The 17,979-nt window shown below is 44.1% G+C and overlaps 1 protein-coding gene across 1 annotated transcript in view; it reads right to left on the bottom strand.

Moving 5' to 3' along the window:
* CHST13 (carbohydrate sulfotransferase 13) overlaps positions 1–17,979 on the bottom strand; it is a 65,079-nt gene that overhangs the window by 5,002 nt on the left and 42,098 nt on the right. The window contains exon 2 of the mRNA XM_063123397.1: positions 1,718–1,800. Within this exon, the coding sequence (XP_062979467.1) occupies positions 1,718–1,800 (83 nt within the window). The remainder of the gene's footprint in view (positions 1–1,717; positions 1,801–17,979) is intronic.

The following is a 17,979-nucleotide window of genomic DNA, read 5'->3' as shown; positions in this document are numbered from 1 at the left end:
TTTTTTGTTTTAACGCAGGGAATTATTCAACCATGTGTGCCCCATTCCTGCAACCTGAAGCAGAATGCTGCCAATCCGTGTGGACAAAACTGAGCTAGATGGAGCCAATGGTCTGACTCTCAGTACAGGGCAGCTTCCTATGTGGCTTCATGATGTGTTGAATTATCATTATAATGTAAACCAGTGTTGATGAAATCCAGAGCTACTGCACATTACAGGTGTAAAATACAAGCAGTCTGCCTTCAATTTGCATCAAATGTCAAGTGTGGAATCAGCAGGATAAGGGAAGGACACTTACTTGTGGCCTGGGTGGCACAACCACTCATCCTGGGAGAACAACCTCAGAACTTCCTTCAACATACTGCCGATTCATTCTTTATACAAGCAGACAAATCAGATGGTAAAATGAATTTCAAGAGACCCAAGCACCTCAGCCATGATCAGAGGTTCCTGACAAGACTTTCTTTCATCCTGGCATAACATAACCATGCCAATTGCATCAAGGTTGTTATTTTCTTGTGGGTGTTCCATAGGGGAATATGAACATGCTCAAGATAGCCAGCAAGGTAGGGAGGTAGATATGCAGGTGTGTGTGAGAGAGAGAGAGAGAGAGAGAGAAAGAGACGGGGGGGGACTATGGAATTCCTTCTATATGTAGGCTGGGTTTCTTATTTCTGGATGTATTACTCATTCACACATATACCTACATATTTATTCATTTTTTTCAGTTTATACCCATCTTTTCCTTCCTAGCAATGCAGGGTTTAATAGCCTCCCAAGGTGGATTTTGTAAACAAATCCTCAGGTTGGCCCCATGAATGCAAGCAGAATAGGTCAAGGAAGTTCGAGATTCCAGATTAGATGACTACTCTGGCTCCGGCTATTGGGCGGTATAGAAATGTAATAAATAAATAAATAAATAAATAAATAAATAAATAAATAAAATACTCGAAATATATAAAAACCAAATACTAAACAGGCAGCCAACAATGATTTAGCAGGGCTGAGATGGTTCCTCGTTCCAGGATGACAAGTATACCAACATAACTTGGCAATGCACCAGGCTCTTTGGTGGGCTTTAAAAAGAAGCCACAGACAATCCTTCTTTATCTAAGTATCCTAATTCCCATAAGAAACTCCACCTGCACATTTTAAAGCCTGGTGTGTTTGTCCCCCTATCCTTTTCATACCCCAAGAGCCAAAGCAGTGTGGGAGTCACACATGGTCATATGCAAATGACAGGCAGGGAAAGGGCCATCATTCAGGGGTTCAATCCCTGGCATCTCTAGGTAGGGCTGGGAAATGACACACACTATTTTGCTGCCGGCTTCTCTAGGGTATAAGTATGATAAATAAATAAATAATAAATAGGTCTACCCCACAGCTACCACAGGCCTTTACAAACCAACAAGCTTCTCCTTGTGTCTCCATATATCAGGGGTGGGCAACTTGTGGCCTCGCCAGATGTTTTGGCCCACAACTCCCACCATCTCTCACCACTGGCTATGCTGGGTGAGTCTGACGGAAGCCATAGGCCAAAACATCTGGAGGGTCACAAGTTGTCTACCACTGCCATATATAAACCCAATCCAAATCTCCAAGGGCTGTCAAGATACAGGAGCTAGCCTGTTGTATTCCTGCTGAGAAACCTTTCCCCATACAAAGCCCATTCTCATCTCCTGGCTGTTCTATTCCTTCCCCTTCCCAGCTCACTCACCTGGTCACTATTGTAAAGAGCCTGAAGTGGACTTCGGCCAGACTTCCCATGCCAGATGGTCTTCAAAATCCTGTCCTCTGCGGCTGGAAAGAAAACAGAAAGAGAGAGAGAGGAGGGAAGATGTGGTTTGTTTTGGTTTTTTAAATAAAAGTAAAGCTGCTCTATATAGTGGAAAATATTATGTGATTGAGATACTGTCTTCTGAAAGAGGACGCTGTCTGACGATGATTTTTTTTCACATGTGTTCAATTCAGCCTGGGTCAAGCAAAACACCGAAGCCCAATCAAGTGTAAATGACGTCAGAGTGAAATGGTATCCTCCAATCTTTGGGGCTCAGATAGTAACCGGACCACTGCATTTTAGGCCATTTGAAAAAGTTTCCAGAGCGTCTTTAAAGGCAGCCCCATGTAGAAAGCATTGCAACAGACCAGTCTGGAAGCAATTAGGGCCTGGGTAATTGAGGCCACGTCTGTCTCCTGCAGAAAAGGCCGCAGCTGGCAATCCAACCGGAGCAAGTAAAAAACACTCCATGGCAACTCCTGAATATCTAAGGAAATGTTGTGCCAAGGAGCACCTCCAAACCGAAGACCTGATCCATCAAGGTAAAGGCAAACCCTGCTAGATCAGGCTGTATGATCTCTCAGAAACTGCCAGAGCTCCTAACGTATCCCATTCCCTCTTCTACGCATATTCTCATGAACAACTGAATAGAGCTCTATGATTTCTTGGGAATTTATTGCTATGTAACACATACATATACTTATACATTCATTTATTATTACATTTATATCCTGCCTCTTTCCCTCTTGCAAGGAACCCAAGGCAGTTTACATGGTCCATCCCATTTTATCCTAACATCAACCCTGTGAAGTAGGTTAGGCTGAGAGTCAATGACTGGCCCAAGTGAGAACTAGAACCCAGATCTCCCGACTTCCAGTCCAGCACTTTAACCACTACACCACACTGGCTCATACATGCATATATGCAGGGCTCTGTGTGTGTGGAATCTGCACTGAAAGCCATTTAGAGCATTACAAATGGGTCCCTGAATGGCATGCGTCTGTTCGGAGTTCCAGCCAGCCATGCCCCTTTCTGCGATATTCCATTCCACAACCACCCAGATTTCTGTCCCCTTCCCCCACAGTATTCTATCAGACAGTATTCTATCTCCAATGAGCATGCTGAGTTCTCATTGAGCTGTTTCACTGTGAGTACGTGTTACCTTTCCCCACCCCTGTCAAAAAGGATGTTTTGATACTTCTGCAAATTTGGGGGTTCCCCAAGCATGCCAATATCTCCCCTTTGCACACTGCGAGGGGCTGTGGCTCAGTGGCAGAACACCTGCTTTGCATGCAGAAGGTCCCAGGTTCAATCCCCAGCATCTCCAGTAGCACAAGAAAAATTCCTGTCTGAAACCCTGGAGAGCCATTGCGGCCAGTCAGTGTCGACAATTCTGGATTAGATGGACCAAGGGCCTGACCCAGTATAAGACAGCTTCCTACGTTTCTATGCATGGTGCTGTTTTGGCTTCAGAAGGACCAGCACTTGGAGAATGAGATCACTGTTAGCATATAGGATAGGTCAAAAGCAGTACTTTAAGCAAACTGGTTTGGTTAGGGCCATGGCTTTAAGAATAAGAACATGAAAACTGCTTGCTGGATCAGAATAAGTGTCTGTCTTGCCCCACTTACAGTAGCCTACCTGGGGGGTTCAAAAGCAGGGCATGAAGTTAACAGTCCACCCCTGCCATTTGTCCCCAGGGCCTGATGATTGGAGGTATACTTCCTCTGAACAGAACTTGAGCTACCCTATATACTAACAGCAAATCCCCATTCTTTGAGTGTGCATCTTTATGTAGCCAAAACGGGACATTCGTGATGTACAAGAGGGAGGGATCAGCAGGTTTGGGAGAGTCCCAAGGTTCGCAGAAGTATGGAAAACTTCAATAAAAAAGAAACCCAAAGGAGGTGGGTGGGGGGAAACCAACATATGTTGTTGTTTTAAATGGGTGCTGCTGTTTTTATACTGTTGTTTTTATGTCTCTGATGGTTTTTAAATTTTGTAAATTTTTAATGTTTACTGTTTTTAGCTTTTGTGAACTGCCCAGAGAGCTTCGGCTGTGGGGCAGTATATAGATGTAATTAAATAAATAAATATCCCAATGAGAACTGAGCATACTCAGTGACCATGGAATGCTGGCTGGCTGGCAGGGGGGGTGCGCGCATGGAGAACTGTGTCTGTGGAACGGAACATTCTAGAAGCGGAGATGGCTGGTGGGGTGGCATAGCTGAACTCTAGCTCTCTACAGTGCAGCAATAATAACCAGAGACAGACATATCCTCCAGGAGTTCCTCTAATCCTTTTTAAAATCCACATCTGTGCTAGCAACTATCACCTCATCTTAGGGTAGCAAATGCCATAAATAATTTATTGTGTAAAAGGAAGTATTTTCTTTCGACTTCTCAGACTCTACACCAAGTTCTGGGCTTTGTAAATGTTCACTGAAACATTTCAACAGGTGGGTGTGGGGGTGTGGGGGTGTGAGAGAGAGAGAGAGAGAGAGAGAGAATGTGTGTGAGAGAATGTGTGTGTGTGTGTGTGTGTATGAGAGAGAGAGAGAGAGACAGACAGACAGACAGACAGACACCCAATGATCTCAATGGTCTTATTTCTGAGTGAGTAGTGGGAGATGCTGCAGCCTTGGCTTATTATTTTAAGTTAATGGGTATTACACATTATTTATTGAAATAAAGAAAAGCCCATGCTTGTGGCCCACTTATTTAACACGGCCCTTTTACAATATGTAAGCCTTTCACGGGTGAATAACGAAGCTGATGGAGACACATGAAAAGAGCCGCTTCCTGCTGTGCCAGACTCCCCAGGAAATGGCCCATCAAGTGGTAGGGCTCAGTAACAGTCGCTGGCTTGCTCAACCCAGCGGACCCTCAGCCTGCAACAAAGCAAAGCCACCATTGTGCTAGGTGGAGGGAAGGGCCTGATCAAACACCTGCCAAGCCCCTGCTCTCTCCGGAGTTGCTCAGGCGTGAGGCTCCAGGCCATGCCTCACCAGAGGCCTACTGATTAAAACTGAAATCTGTCAAGGCGATTCTAACTAAAGAGTTGTAAACTTTCACTCTGTGCAATGGCTAAAAACTCTTGGTGGGGGTGAGGTGCTTGAAGAACTGAAAGGGCTCACTCATTACTTTTATTCCCCACTGCAAGGAACACAGACACATGTTATTGTCGCAGGGCGATGCAGTGGTGTCAAAATCAAGGCCTGTGCTCAGGATCCGCACTTTGGTTGGCATGACAATGAATCATCACAGAGCAGAATTGGCCAGTCAAAAGCCTCTTCGTAGCTTCCATCCACTGTCCTGCTGCAGCTGTCAGCACTGTATTTGTCAAGCCACAAGGAGGCATGTTTAGAATGGGAAATCTAGATCTTTGCAGCGTCAGGATGAGTGTGTTTGGGAAGCAAGGCTTTGATGGGACAAGTGTTGGCCGTTATGGGCCTCCATGCCAAACACGCCCATAATTCAAAGGTAAAAGATTAGAGGCGATTAATCATAATGTCATCGGCCCTGCCTTGAGATGGGGAGAGAAGCAAATGCATGTTCTTATGTTGCTTGGCACATGGGAAATGCAGCTTCCGCCTTACAGGATGCTAATCAAAGGGGGAAAGTAAGATTTGCAGTGTGGCAAGGAATGCCATAGATGTAAACCTGGGAATTTACAGCCACCTCGGATACCAGCAGAAAAACACGGGCAGCCTCCCTTCACAAAAGTGTTGCCAGCCCTTCTCCCTGCTTGTCACTGGGGCAGCCGGTGAGATAGCCTGGCTCAGAAGGGACAGCTGCTCACTGTGAGCAAAGTGCAGTGGTGGGAGCTGCAAGGCTGACTGTTGCTGGAAGAGGAGCCATCAGTGAGCTGATGCAAGGGGCCTGTGGAAAGTAAGCTCCAAGGCGAGACGGACGGTTAGATGAGCTGCCCTCTTCCCCCTCTGGCTCTACCACAGAGGAGCAGAAATGTGGTTTTGCAAGCAACCACAACCCAGGCCCACAAAGTTACCGTTAAGGAGGTGACAGGAAATGCTTGTCCTTGTAATTCTGCTAGGTATGGGTAGCCACATGTTAGATGTGTTATTTCAGTCTTGCCTCAGGTCTACCCTTGACTGAAGATGCATAAATTGGGGAAATTTGGGTTCCTTTAAACATGGACTGGGAGCCTCTGGACTGCAGTCCAAATATGGACCTTGGCTCTGTCCTATCTGGATCAGGGCTTCAATCCTCAAACCACACCCCAGCCATGCTCCCTCTAGCTGTCTGGGAAGTGAGACCCTGGCTGAGTGGTTCTGATGGGGAAGAGAAAGGGATGGTGAGAGAAGCTCTCTTCTCCCTCGCCCCCCCCCCCCCCCCAAGTTCCATCTTCATTCAACTCCACAGAGCACGGTCCTCAATGCAGTATCCTCAGGCACCTGCAAAACTTTTTTTTTCCAGTTTTAAACATGTTTTCCCCCATTTTTTAAAAAAATATACATATATAGATGTGTTTACATCCATAGCAATGAATACAATTTTCTAGCAATTATACATAGGCTTCAACAAAAGCAGACCAAATATTCAAATAAGCATCCATTTTAAGGTGGCTCCTATATGCCACCCATTCAAATACTGAAAGCGTTGTAAGGTCCTCAAACCACTGTATTATAGGGAATGAGTGTTTATCCTTTCAATGATTTAAGTTCAGTTTTTTAGATATCAAAAGGGGACAGAGAATCTATTTACTTTGACCATTTGTTAATTTCCATGGACCAGGTAAATAATTTAAAGGAGCATGTATATCAGTGAATATTAAAGGCTGTTCCAGTACAAAGTTTATCTGTGTAATAAACTCCTCCCAAAAACAAGCAACTATTGGGCACTGCCAAAATGTATGTTTAAAAGAAGCATTAGCTCTATTGCACTGACAGCAATTAGCCAAATTAGACAAACCTTTATTAGAGATGTCACAGTGTCCAATCTGGAGACAGTCTTGTAAGCATGAGGGCAGGTGGCTAGATGTGTGCATGTGTATGTCTCACCCATCTTGGGCTCTGATGGAATGCAGACCCTGAGAAAGGTTTTCCAACCAGGGTAGGCAACTTGTGGCCCTCTAGATGTTTAGACCTACAACTTCCATCAGCCCTTGCCAACATAGCCAGTGATGAGGGATGAGGGAATTGTAGGCCCAAAGATCTGGAGAGCCACAAATTGCTCCCTCCTGCACTAGACCAACATCTCTAACCTGAGAATGAGAAGCGTATTCTTCCAAAATCAGTCTGAGATCTAAACTTCAAATGGCATTTCTGATGCAAGACCTTTGTGTCCAATGCTCCATGACAACATATGGAAACCATCCAGCTCCATAACTGCATCAAACAACATACTTCGCTCTGAAAAGAAGCCACTTTGAGAGAGATTCCACACCCTGGGTGACTTTCAGCATGCAAGGACAGGAAAAAGCAAACTAACCAGGTTTCACGCTGTCACCTCATTTAAAATAGGTGCTGCTATTGCATCGCAGGCCCCATCCAGCCACATCTGGCATGCTGTGCTTGTGATCTTGGCTGTTTTCCATTCAAATACAGCTTTGAGTACGGACTCTAGTACCAAATCTCTCTCACACTTCTAAAAGCGAAGCTACTTCAATAGATAATTGCAGAAATGTCTTGTTATATTCCCTGTAAATCTAAAGTGGTTTTAAAACTGGCCCGACATGTCCTGTTGTGAAAACACAAGTTTGTGTTTTAGGCTTTAGTCCAGTAACTACTGGGAACTACTCTGATCCATGCAGTCAAGAGGAAATGCCATCTTCTGTTGTGTGTTCAAGAGGTTTCTCAACGGTGGCCATCTCTGACCATGTAACTGTAGTGATGCAGCTGCATGCATATTAAGAAGAAAGGAAAGGAATACTGTGTATCTGCCTCCCCCAATTTGGTGCTCTCCAGATATTTTGGGTGTTGGGTGCCTTCCATATGTTTTGGGAAACATCTGGAAGGTGCCAGGTTGGTGAAGGCTGATGAATACCCCACATCCACACATGCAAGAAATGCTGAGCTGGATTATGAAATTATCCTGGGAGGTTTGCACTTTAATTCAAATCTTTGCAACACTTGCTCCTTAAAAGTGGAATGGACATGGTCTTTAAAAAGAAACCCCCACAGTGCCTTTTAAAATCTACCATGATTGTCAATAGATGTACTCAGCTCCAAGACTGTACATTACTGCATGGCCATTCATAACCTTCCACCCACAAGCTAGAAGACACACACTGATTATGTTGTCAAAAATCACTGAAACGCCAAGTCTATGCTAATCATAAAGCACAGCTGAAAGCTATGTGCCTTTTGAAAGCGGAATTAAAAGGTAGGGAAAAGGAATTAGAGGGCAGGCTTCAAGCATCTTACATCATTCTTAATGGAGAACGGGTGGGCAAAAGGTAGTTCTGGATCTACTGGTCAATCTCTGGGTGTGCTACAGTAGACTCCCAGGGCATGGTCTGAAGGCACATGAGGTAGCCACCTTGCTGAACCTAAATTATATTGCTGAAATTTAAAAGTCTGCCTACACACCCCTGGTGTAGACCGCGGGTTGGTCTGTCGATTGCACAGCTAGCCACCATTACTGCTAGGCCAGAGCAGTCCCTGCCAAATCCTCCAGCTGCCAGCCCCTGCCCCCCCCCCCCCCGCAGCAGCAGCCCCCATGAACTTCTCATGTGTGTGTGTGAGAGAGAGAGAGAACATGAAAGGTGGCAGAGTGAGGGAATGTTTTGGTCCATTTGTATGAAAGCATTTGTAAGAGTGCGATGGGTAAATACATTTTCTGAATCCTTAACGCCTTTAAAATATGCTTAATGCCTCTAGCATGGGGACCCTTGGTTTTATAGTCTATGGCTTTGCTTGCTTATTTACCAGTTTTGCACAGGTTTTGAATTATCCACCATGGATTCACCAATTGCTTTTTGAATTGGAGAGTCTTAGCCTCCATGGTTCCCATCTGCAAGATGAGCAAATGTTTTCTAAAATGCCTTCTAAATACTTAATTCCTTAATAATATGCTGTATGTGTGTGTTTTATGCATGTATCCTGATGTGTATGCTGGGCTCACCTGCCTGACTTTATTTTATTTTATTTGCATCCCACCTTTCTACCAAAAAAAATAAATGGCACTCAGGCAGCTTACAAAAACAATTCAAATTAATTTAAACAATACATTAAAATGCAATAAATGACAAATACTCCAAATAATATTATTAAAAGCAACACCCAAGCCAACAGACCCACTTACAGGGAAAAGGCCTTCTTGAATAAGCGGCCTTTGCCTGTCGGCAGAAGGACGACACAAAGGCAATAAACTTAGCCTCCCTTGGGATGGAGGTCCACAGTTCTGAGCAGCCACCAAAAAAACGCTCTTTTGGGTCACCATCAAATGTGCCTGTGAAGGTAGTGGTCTTGGAACAAGAGCTTGACCAGAAGATCTTAAGACCTGGCCAGGTTTTGATGGGAGAAGGCAGTCTTTCAGGTAGCCTTGTCCCAAGCTGTATAGAGCATTATAGGTCATAATCAGCACTTTGAATTCTGCCTATAAACAGACCAGTAACCAGGGAAGCTGCTGCAACGAAGGAGCCACACGCCCCAGTCGACAGTAGGGCTGGAGCATTTTGGACCAGCTGATGTTTATGAACAGTTTTCAAAGGCAGCCCCATGTATGCACTTTTAGATCTTGTGTTATGCTTGGGACACAGCTGGAGTTGGCATTGTGGAAAGATGATCTGTGTTGGTCTGGTATGGCTATGTGCACCACAGATAGACAGTGGTTCATCTCTGTGCTATGTGCACAGAGATGTGGGCTTTGCCCCTTTACCACTGGGTTCCTGACACACACGCCCAACACCGGGCGCTGCCCCTTTAGACCACCAGGCTGGGGCTCCAATCAAGTACCAGAATACTGTCTTTTAAGCATTTAAGCTTTGGCAACCGTCTACATGACCCTTCCATGCACTTCTGTCACATTCAGTGAAACCTTTCGCCTGTTTGGCAAAAGGGAAAAGGATGTAATGGTTATTATTTTAGAGCTGGGGGGGAGGGCGGTTGAACAGCTGTTATTGGTGGAAGAGCTTTGAAGCTCTGGCCTGCAAATGGGCAGCAGCCAAGACTCTTCACTTCAGGGAACTTGGCAGTTTTAAATGTGAAATATACGATTACGCCATCTCTCTGACTGTATGCTTTTCAAATTTCATGGCTTGGGTCAGAAGCAACGGCAGATTTCACAAATGCTCGTGCATCAAGAAGTGTCTTAATCCAGAAAACGTATGTTTGCTTTATACTCAAATTTCCCAGAGTAAGATTACAGCAACTTGTATCCATTGGAACGGGGCTGTATCCACAGCCTGCAGAAAATGGCTGAGAGAGAATTCCAAAATGTCACTTCATGACAGAGAGCATTTTCCCCAGGAGCCCAATGAATATCTTAAAGTCAGAAATGCTAATTTAATGAAATGTGCCTGGTTATGCTTTTAGAACTGTTCTTTTTTGTAACTGCTTTTAGAACTTTGAGGGTTGTTGTTTTTTTTTAAAAAAATGTATTTTATATTATCTTATATCTTTGGAAAGGGTATGCCCATCCTAAAAGTAAGCAAACCAAAACCGTTTCTTAATGTTGTTAATCGTATGTACATTCTGGTCAATATAGTATTTTTGATTTACAGAATGTGGAAAATCCATGCACCTACCCCTTGAAAATATGGCAACTCAATTTCTTCAACCAGGTACAGGGATGATTTCATTTCAGGCAGGGCTGAATGTGGGACCTTCTGTGTGCAAAGCTGCGCTCCCTCCTTTAAGAGCAAGATCTCAGTACATTACTAGCTGCCCATAGATGTTGGAATCACAGCCAGCAATTCAGCAGGATTCTCCATCACACAGGCCTTTCCAAGATCACAATGTCTTGGCTGAAAATCCACCTTCTTTATGATCCATCAGGTGCCATACATGACATCTTTTATATGTGGAAGACATAAAAAGGTTTAGCAGAGCCACAGTTGCAATATCCCAAGAGCAAGAGTGCTATGAGGCAAACACAGCCTGCTCCCTGCCAGGCCCCTCATTCTGGTTCTGTTCAAACTATCTTCTTCCAAGCCCCAGGCTTCATTTTGCAAATCAAATGAGTTAAAGGTAACTGAGTAAAACTTCTGTTTGTACGGTAACCTCACATCCAGTCCATTTTCCTCTTATACAAAAGTAGCCTTCCTCAATTTCTCTTCTGCTGCTCCCAGACTGTGGAATGGCCTGCCGGAGGAGACTCATCAACTTAACAGCCTATCAGCATTTAAGAAGCTATTAAGACTGATTTCTTCCAGCAGGCCTATCCAGTGTAATTTTAGGATGTTTTTAAAATGATTTTAGGATGTTTAAACAATGTATATTATGTTTTAATTCAGTTTTATGTATTTTATATTTACTGTTGTTCCCTGCCTCGATCAGAATGGAGAGGTGGGTAAGAAATAAATTATTATTATTATTATTATTATTATTATTATTATTATTATTATTGTGCTCTCCCTATGTGTTGGTCTAAAACTCCCATCACCCACAGAATCTGGCTGGGGAATGATGCGAGTTGTAGTCCAACGCATGGAAGTCACTGAGTTAGGAAAGCTTGGTTTGAAGGATTCAAGGATACAGTGGTGGCCTGGGGAAGGAACAGGTGTGTAGTATGGGGGTTCTCCTAAATCCATCTTTGTCACTGGAGGCTCAAGTGGCTAGGAGTGCCTTTTATCTGCTTCAGCTGGTATGCCAACTATGACCGTTCCACGACTGTGCTAGCTTAACCACAGTGGTTCAGGACTGGTAATATTAAGATTATTGTAATGCCCTCTGTGTGTGGCTTCCTATCCAGAAGCTGCAGCTGGTGCAGAAGGCAGCAACAAGGCTGCCAACTAGGGCCTCTTTCTGACAGCAAATTCTGCCCTTAGTCAAAGAACTGCACTGGCTGCTCATAAGCTACCAAGCCACCAAGCCACGTTTAAGCTGATGTCATTAACATATACAGCTCAAAACAACATGGGACCAGGTTACTTCAGGGACTGCCTCATCCCTTACGTCCCTGCCTGATGTTTGTGATCATCAGAGAGAACGCTTCTGAAGGTGCCATGTTCTCCATAATTTTTGAAGCACAAAGCTGGAGATTCCTGAATTTTTTACATTGACACAGTACATTTTAAACACATTTTTAACACTTTGTAGGTATCTTTTTTTTTAAAAAAAAAATGTAATGTATGAAAAGGCCCCAATCATTTATATGAGATGCAAAGCAATCCCAAGGGACTGCCCCCGGCCATACACAAATCCACTGCAAGGAATTTCAGGAGGAAGTCTAACAAAGTAATTATCTGATACTTGTTAACAAAGGTTGATTCCATTCTATTAATGTATGAAGAACGGTTTTGCTGAGTTAACCACTACTGCCATCAATCCTGCCTAGAGGCCTCAGGAAAAGGAAAACACCACTTCAAATTGAAGTAATGTTCTATTAAACAGTGGTGCTATTATTCTCCAGCAGTTTGATAGTAATAATAGCTGTAAACTGGGGTCGTGAAATGGCTTGTCAGCTGGTTCCCATAACTCTCTTTCAAAAACGGAGGGGAAATCAATCTGAAGCTAAGCCGGTTGTTTTATTAGTCTGATTGAGTGAGCAGATGATAAAGAGAGATAGCTGCTTGGAACCTTTTGAGCCATACCACAATGCTGCTTTTGTTTATCAGAAATCATCTATTTCTCAGGCAGAAAGACAGCATCAGCATATAGCATCCTTGGGCAGGTATCAAGGCCACAGGTTCACTCCTGATGCCTACCCTTGACCAAGCATTACCCTGGGGCATTGTGGGAAATACAAAGGGGGGTAGACAAAGTGGCCCAGAATTGTTTGGAATGGCTGCCACTGCAGGTAAGTCTGTCAGGTCTCACTGAGATGAGGGGGGCACCAGAGGGCACTTTGCCCACCCCTCAGACCTGGGATCAGCTCTGCTCATACATCTATCTGAAATTATCCAGCACCTGCACTTTTGTTCTTCCACTGCAAATTTATGGCAAGAATGATGATGTACACATGCACACAACCCCTAGTTTGTAGGATTAAAAGATGAATTTTAGAAGAGTCCCAAATATTGGTATGACAAAGTCTCATTACCTTCAGGGCTACTCATGCTCTTTGCTAAAAACCAATCAACACAATTAAAAAATAGTAATGTGACTATGGCAACCTAAATTCTGTATTTGGAATTCCACGGTCTCTGTTTATTAATTTAATTACTAAATTGCTTATATCTGCCTATTTTGCTTAACCCAGGAGTCCCCAACCTTTTTTTCAATGCTGGGTATATTTGGAATTTTAAGCGAGTGTCATGGCTTCTCTCACAAAATGGCTGCCATGCAAAGAAGCATGCCCACTCATTAAATGGCTACCACGGTGGGCATGGCTAGTCACAAAACACTCATTTCCCAGAAGGCAAACTGGTGAGGCAAAAAGAAAAGTAACTTGTCCAAGAACCAAAAGATAAGGCAGAGGTGGGGTCTGAACTCCAACACACAAAACCTCTCCTTTGAACCCAAATAAAGATGGTGCTGGAAGGCAGCCCTTCACTTTGCAGCTTGCTAGCCAGCCAATTAAAAAAATATTAATTAAAAAATCTTAATAAAATAAAAATAAAAATCAGGAGAGGCAAGAGGCCTGTAGGGCATCAAGAAAGGTGTACATAGAAAGAATGGAGCCCATGGGCACCATGTTGGGAACCCTAGGCTTAACCAGTTCCTGCTAAACATGGGGAGGGGTGTAGAGCTACACACAGAACTGAGGCTCCACCAGCCCCTGGAATTCCTACACAACCCCGTGTCCTCTATCCTCTGCACAAGCTTCTGATATTTTAGCAGGTATCACCCATGTACACATTTCTTTTTAAACAACAACAACAACAACAACAACACTGAGTTTCTCAAAATGCTGAATTCCCACCCAATTTCTGTGCATGCACAGCACCATCACAGAACTGGAAAATACACACAGCTTTTCCCATCTAGAACCAAAAGCCAAATTTTGAATTCTACATGTCAGGTTTCCTCACAGCTTCAGAGTGGGGGAATCAGCTACTGCTAAGCTCCAGTTTGCTGCCCACCAGCCCCCAGTTTGCAATTCCTCCTCCTTTCCAGCCGGGCATATCAAGGACTACGGAACAGGCCAACAGACATGCACAGCATGGATCTATCACAACCAAACCTGTGGTTTGGCAAAAGAACAGGTGAGTGCAGGCAGGATGTATGAAATACATCAGATGAGAAGTAAAACACTACTGTTTAGGGCTCCGCTACAAGTACTGAAAGAGGAAGCTGAAATACTCAAAAGACCACCTAACCATGAGGGCTGAATAGCACTGAAGAATTGCCCAAAGATCTATCAGGACCCTAGCTCTCCCACAGTAGTCAGTAGTCCATTGCAGGACAGACATTGACATTAAGCCAGAGATGGGGAACCTCCGACCCTGGGCTCAAATCCAGCTGTTCGGGGTCTTAATCCTGCCCTCTGGGGTCCCCAGGTCTGTCCCCCAGTTTAATGGTCAAGCAGAGTGAAGCTGTTTTCCTAAGGTGCACATTTGACAAACCATTAAACAGTCAATATCTGTACTTCTCCCTCTCCCTCCCTCCCTCTCTCTCTCTCTCCACTCACACATGTATTTTACCATGACTGGCTGTGGGTAGACACCATTAGTTATTCTGTCTTAGGCAGGGTTTTTAAAAAGCAAATTTCCCAACTGCACAAATGCCCTGCCAGATCCCCCCACCCCCACCCAAGCCTAGTAGCACCTTAAACTTAAAGACAGATTGACAGGGCCATACGGATACCCAGGAAGAACGACAGTCCAAGAGAAGTACACCACTGGTTGTCACCTACAGCCCCCAATTGAAACCACTGCAACGGATCATCAGTGAACTCCAACCCATCATCAGCACAGACACTTCTCTCACACAAGCCTTGGGAGGCAGAGCAGTCCTGGCCTACAGACAACCTCCCAACCTGAAGCGGATGCTAAACCAGCAACAGTACACAGGACAGTGGCACAGACAGAGGGACCAGACCATGCAATAGACCCAAGTGCCAGCTCTGCCCCCACATCTATTCAGGCAACAGTGTCACAGGACCCAACAGCATCAGTCACACCATCAAGGGCTCCTTCACCTGCATCCTTATATAATTTGTGTTACATGCCATCCCTGACTTTGTCTATTGTTAACTTCTTAATAAACACATACACATAACACATAACATGTGTCTTATTTTTTTCACCACATTTTGAACTGCACATTATCAGATTTTCAACTACACATTTTGTGTCCAACTGCACACTAAAAAAAACACCTGGTCTTAGGAAACAACATGCCCTGATTTTTCTTTCTGGAGGAAAAATCAAGAACTTTTAGTGTTACTAGTAGTGCTCTTGGCCTTTAAATTTGCAGAGTGACTGGTTGGAAATAGAACGAACAACATTCAAGGGTAGCCAAATGTGACATCATGTAAACAGCAGCCAACAGGGCTTCCCTGTAGAGCAATGATTCCCAAAATGCAAAAGCTCACAGCCTTAGACATAAAGCATTCCTGGATTATACGATAAAATGGGAATCCAGGTCATGCAGGGCTGGATCCAGACTAAGATAATCGTGCTTTAGTCCCACTGAAATCAATGGGGTTTCATTTCATTCAAGAGGCAGCTGGACAACCATCTGTCAAGGATGCTTTAGGGTGGATTACTGCATTGAGCAGGGGGTTGGACTCGATGGCCCTTCCAACTCTGCTATTCTATGATTCTATGATTCTAGTTCTGTCTAATTTGTCCCATTGATTTTATTGGGGCTAAATGTGGAGCATGACCATCTTAGTCTGGATGTAACCCAATGCATGAAAGAAGAGAGACAGAAGGAACGTCTGCTGTTTCAGGAGAAGTCAATTCAATGGGTATTTCACTGAATGAAATATGGGGCATGTCTAAACCATACCTTATCGCGGGGATTGCCCCAGGATCATCCCTGTGCATCCCCATGACGCACAGGGGATCCTGGGGGCAGGGAGGGAAGATCCCTTCATTTCCCCAGGATAACCGGGATGGCTTTTAGCCCAATTTTTCCTGTGGTCTCGGGATCGTCCCGACTTTGTCTTGCCTCCTCACGAGTAAACGTGAGGAGACAGGAACCAGGCAAGGGGCATGGAGCTCTTCAGGTGTTCCGTGCCCATCGGGGTGGGAGGGGAGTGGTATCGGTTGGTTGTTGTTGTTTTTACTGATGTTTTCATGGAGAGCACATGTGCTCAACTTCAGTTTTAAAAAATGGCGGGTCCGACGTTCTCCTTTCTCCCTGGACGTCGCACGCCGCATGTGGACAAAGGGGAGGATCTTGCAATCAGCATATCGTGAGATCCTCCCCCTTCCCTCCCCTGGTACAGACATGCCCATGGTTAGAACTCTAACATTTATTCATTTCAATGGAAGAAAATGGAGCACATACTTAACTCTCCCATCAAAATGGATCAAGGGGTTTAAAAATGCTCCTGTTTGGCCAGATCATTTCCGTAGCAAACTTGGAAGGGATACCAGGAGTGCACATGCAGTCACACACTACATTAATTCCTCTGACCCCCCTCTGAGGCTACTGAATTTAACCACCCTTTTCCTTTCCTTTAGTATCTGTACAAGATATAAAAAGAGGGGGGAAATGATAGAGCTGTCTTAAAGCCAGAAATTATAGCTTTGGGCAGTAATTACAGCCACTGACATGACTGGAAGGAAAAATCCTGAAAAGTGATGGAAAAGATCTTTCTTCTCCTTTTTTAATTATTGTGTGTCTTTGTTGGCTTTTAGGAAGAGTACTGCTTTGAAGAGGGCAACTGCATTTAGAATATGTTTACCTTTCTTCCTTAGTTAAAGTGAACAATTTAAATGTCCAACAATGACCACAAAATGGTAATTTGAAAAGGATACAAGAGCAATGTGCCTTTTTCTGTGATGGATTTGTGTCCTTATAAGAAGCACCCATCCTAAATAAAATGGGTTATTGTTGCTGCCAACCCATAATAAACATACATTGCCTCCTGTACTCCAAGCCAGTCCACAATTAGAGCATTGTCACACATAAAGTTCACACACATACCCCCTTTGATTATCTCTACTGAGAGTAGTGCCACATGTAAAGTTATTAAACAAGAGCTAGAAGGAGAATCTAAACTATCAAGCGCCCATGTGATGTAGTGGTTAGTATTGGACGAGGACTGAAGAGACCAAGGTTCATATCCCCACCTAGTTTTGATATTCACTGGGTGACTCTGGGCCAGTCATACTCTCTCTTAGCCTAACCTCTCTCACAGGGTTGTTGTGGGGATAAAATGGGGGAGGAAGCCCTGTAAGCCACCTTGAGCTCCTTAGAAGAAAGTTGGGATACAAATGTCAATCAATCAAACAAATATGTATTGCAGTCAATGCAAGGTTTATTTATTTATTTTAATCTTTATTTCTGTACTGCCTTTCTGAAGCCAACCAAGGCAGTTTTACATTCACAAGATAGACTGTTGTAAGTAACTTCAGGCATGAAAAGAGACATGCTTAGGTAGGGTGACCATATGAAAAGGAGGACAGGGCTCCTGTATTTTAACAGTTGCGTAGAAAGGGGGATTTCAGCAAGTGTCATTTGTACGCATGAAGCACCTGGTGAAATTCTCTCTTCAATACCACAGTTAAAGCTGCAGGAACCCTGCCCTATTGACCAGATACAAAAGAGGACAGGGCTCCTGTAGCTTTAACTGTTGTGATGAAGAGGGGATTTCACCAGGTGCTGCCTGTATACAAATGACAGCTGCTGAAATTCCCTTTTCTATGTAACTGTTAAACATACAAGAGCCCTGTCCTCCTTTTCATATGGTCACCCTAGCTTAGGGAGTTATTCATATTTCCTTCCCCCACCCCATCCCCCACCATTTCTAGGCTGTGTGTGAAGGGGAAATACCCAGTGGAATGCAACCCAAAAGGAAGTAGACATTTGGGGAAATACCCAATGGAATGTGACCACTAACGTAAAGTATGTTGCACTACTGTGAACTACTCTAGTGCAATGCCAGTATATATTTATTTATTTGATTTCTATCCCACCTTTCTATCAAAAAATGGCACCTGAGGCAGCATACAATCACTGA

Source organism: Elgaria multicarinata, chromosome 3, assembly GCF_023053635.1.
Source record: "Elgaria multicarinata webbii isolate HBS135686 ecotype San Diego chromosome 3, rElgMul1.1.pri, whole genome shotgun sequence".
NCBI lineage: Eukaryota > Metazoa > Chordata > Lepidosauria > Squamata > Anguidae > Elgaria > Elgaria multicarinata.
Note: the sequence above shows the minus strand (reverse complement) of the source record. Positions and strands in the feature narration are given on the sequence as shown.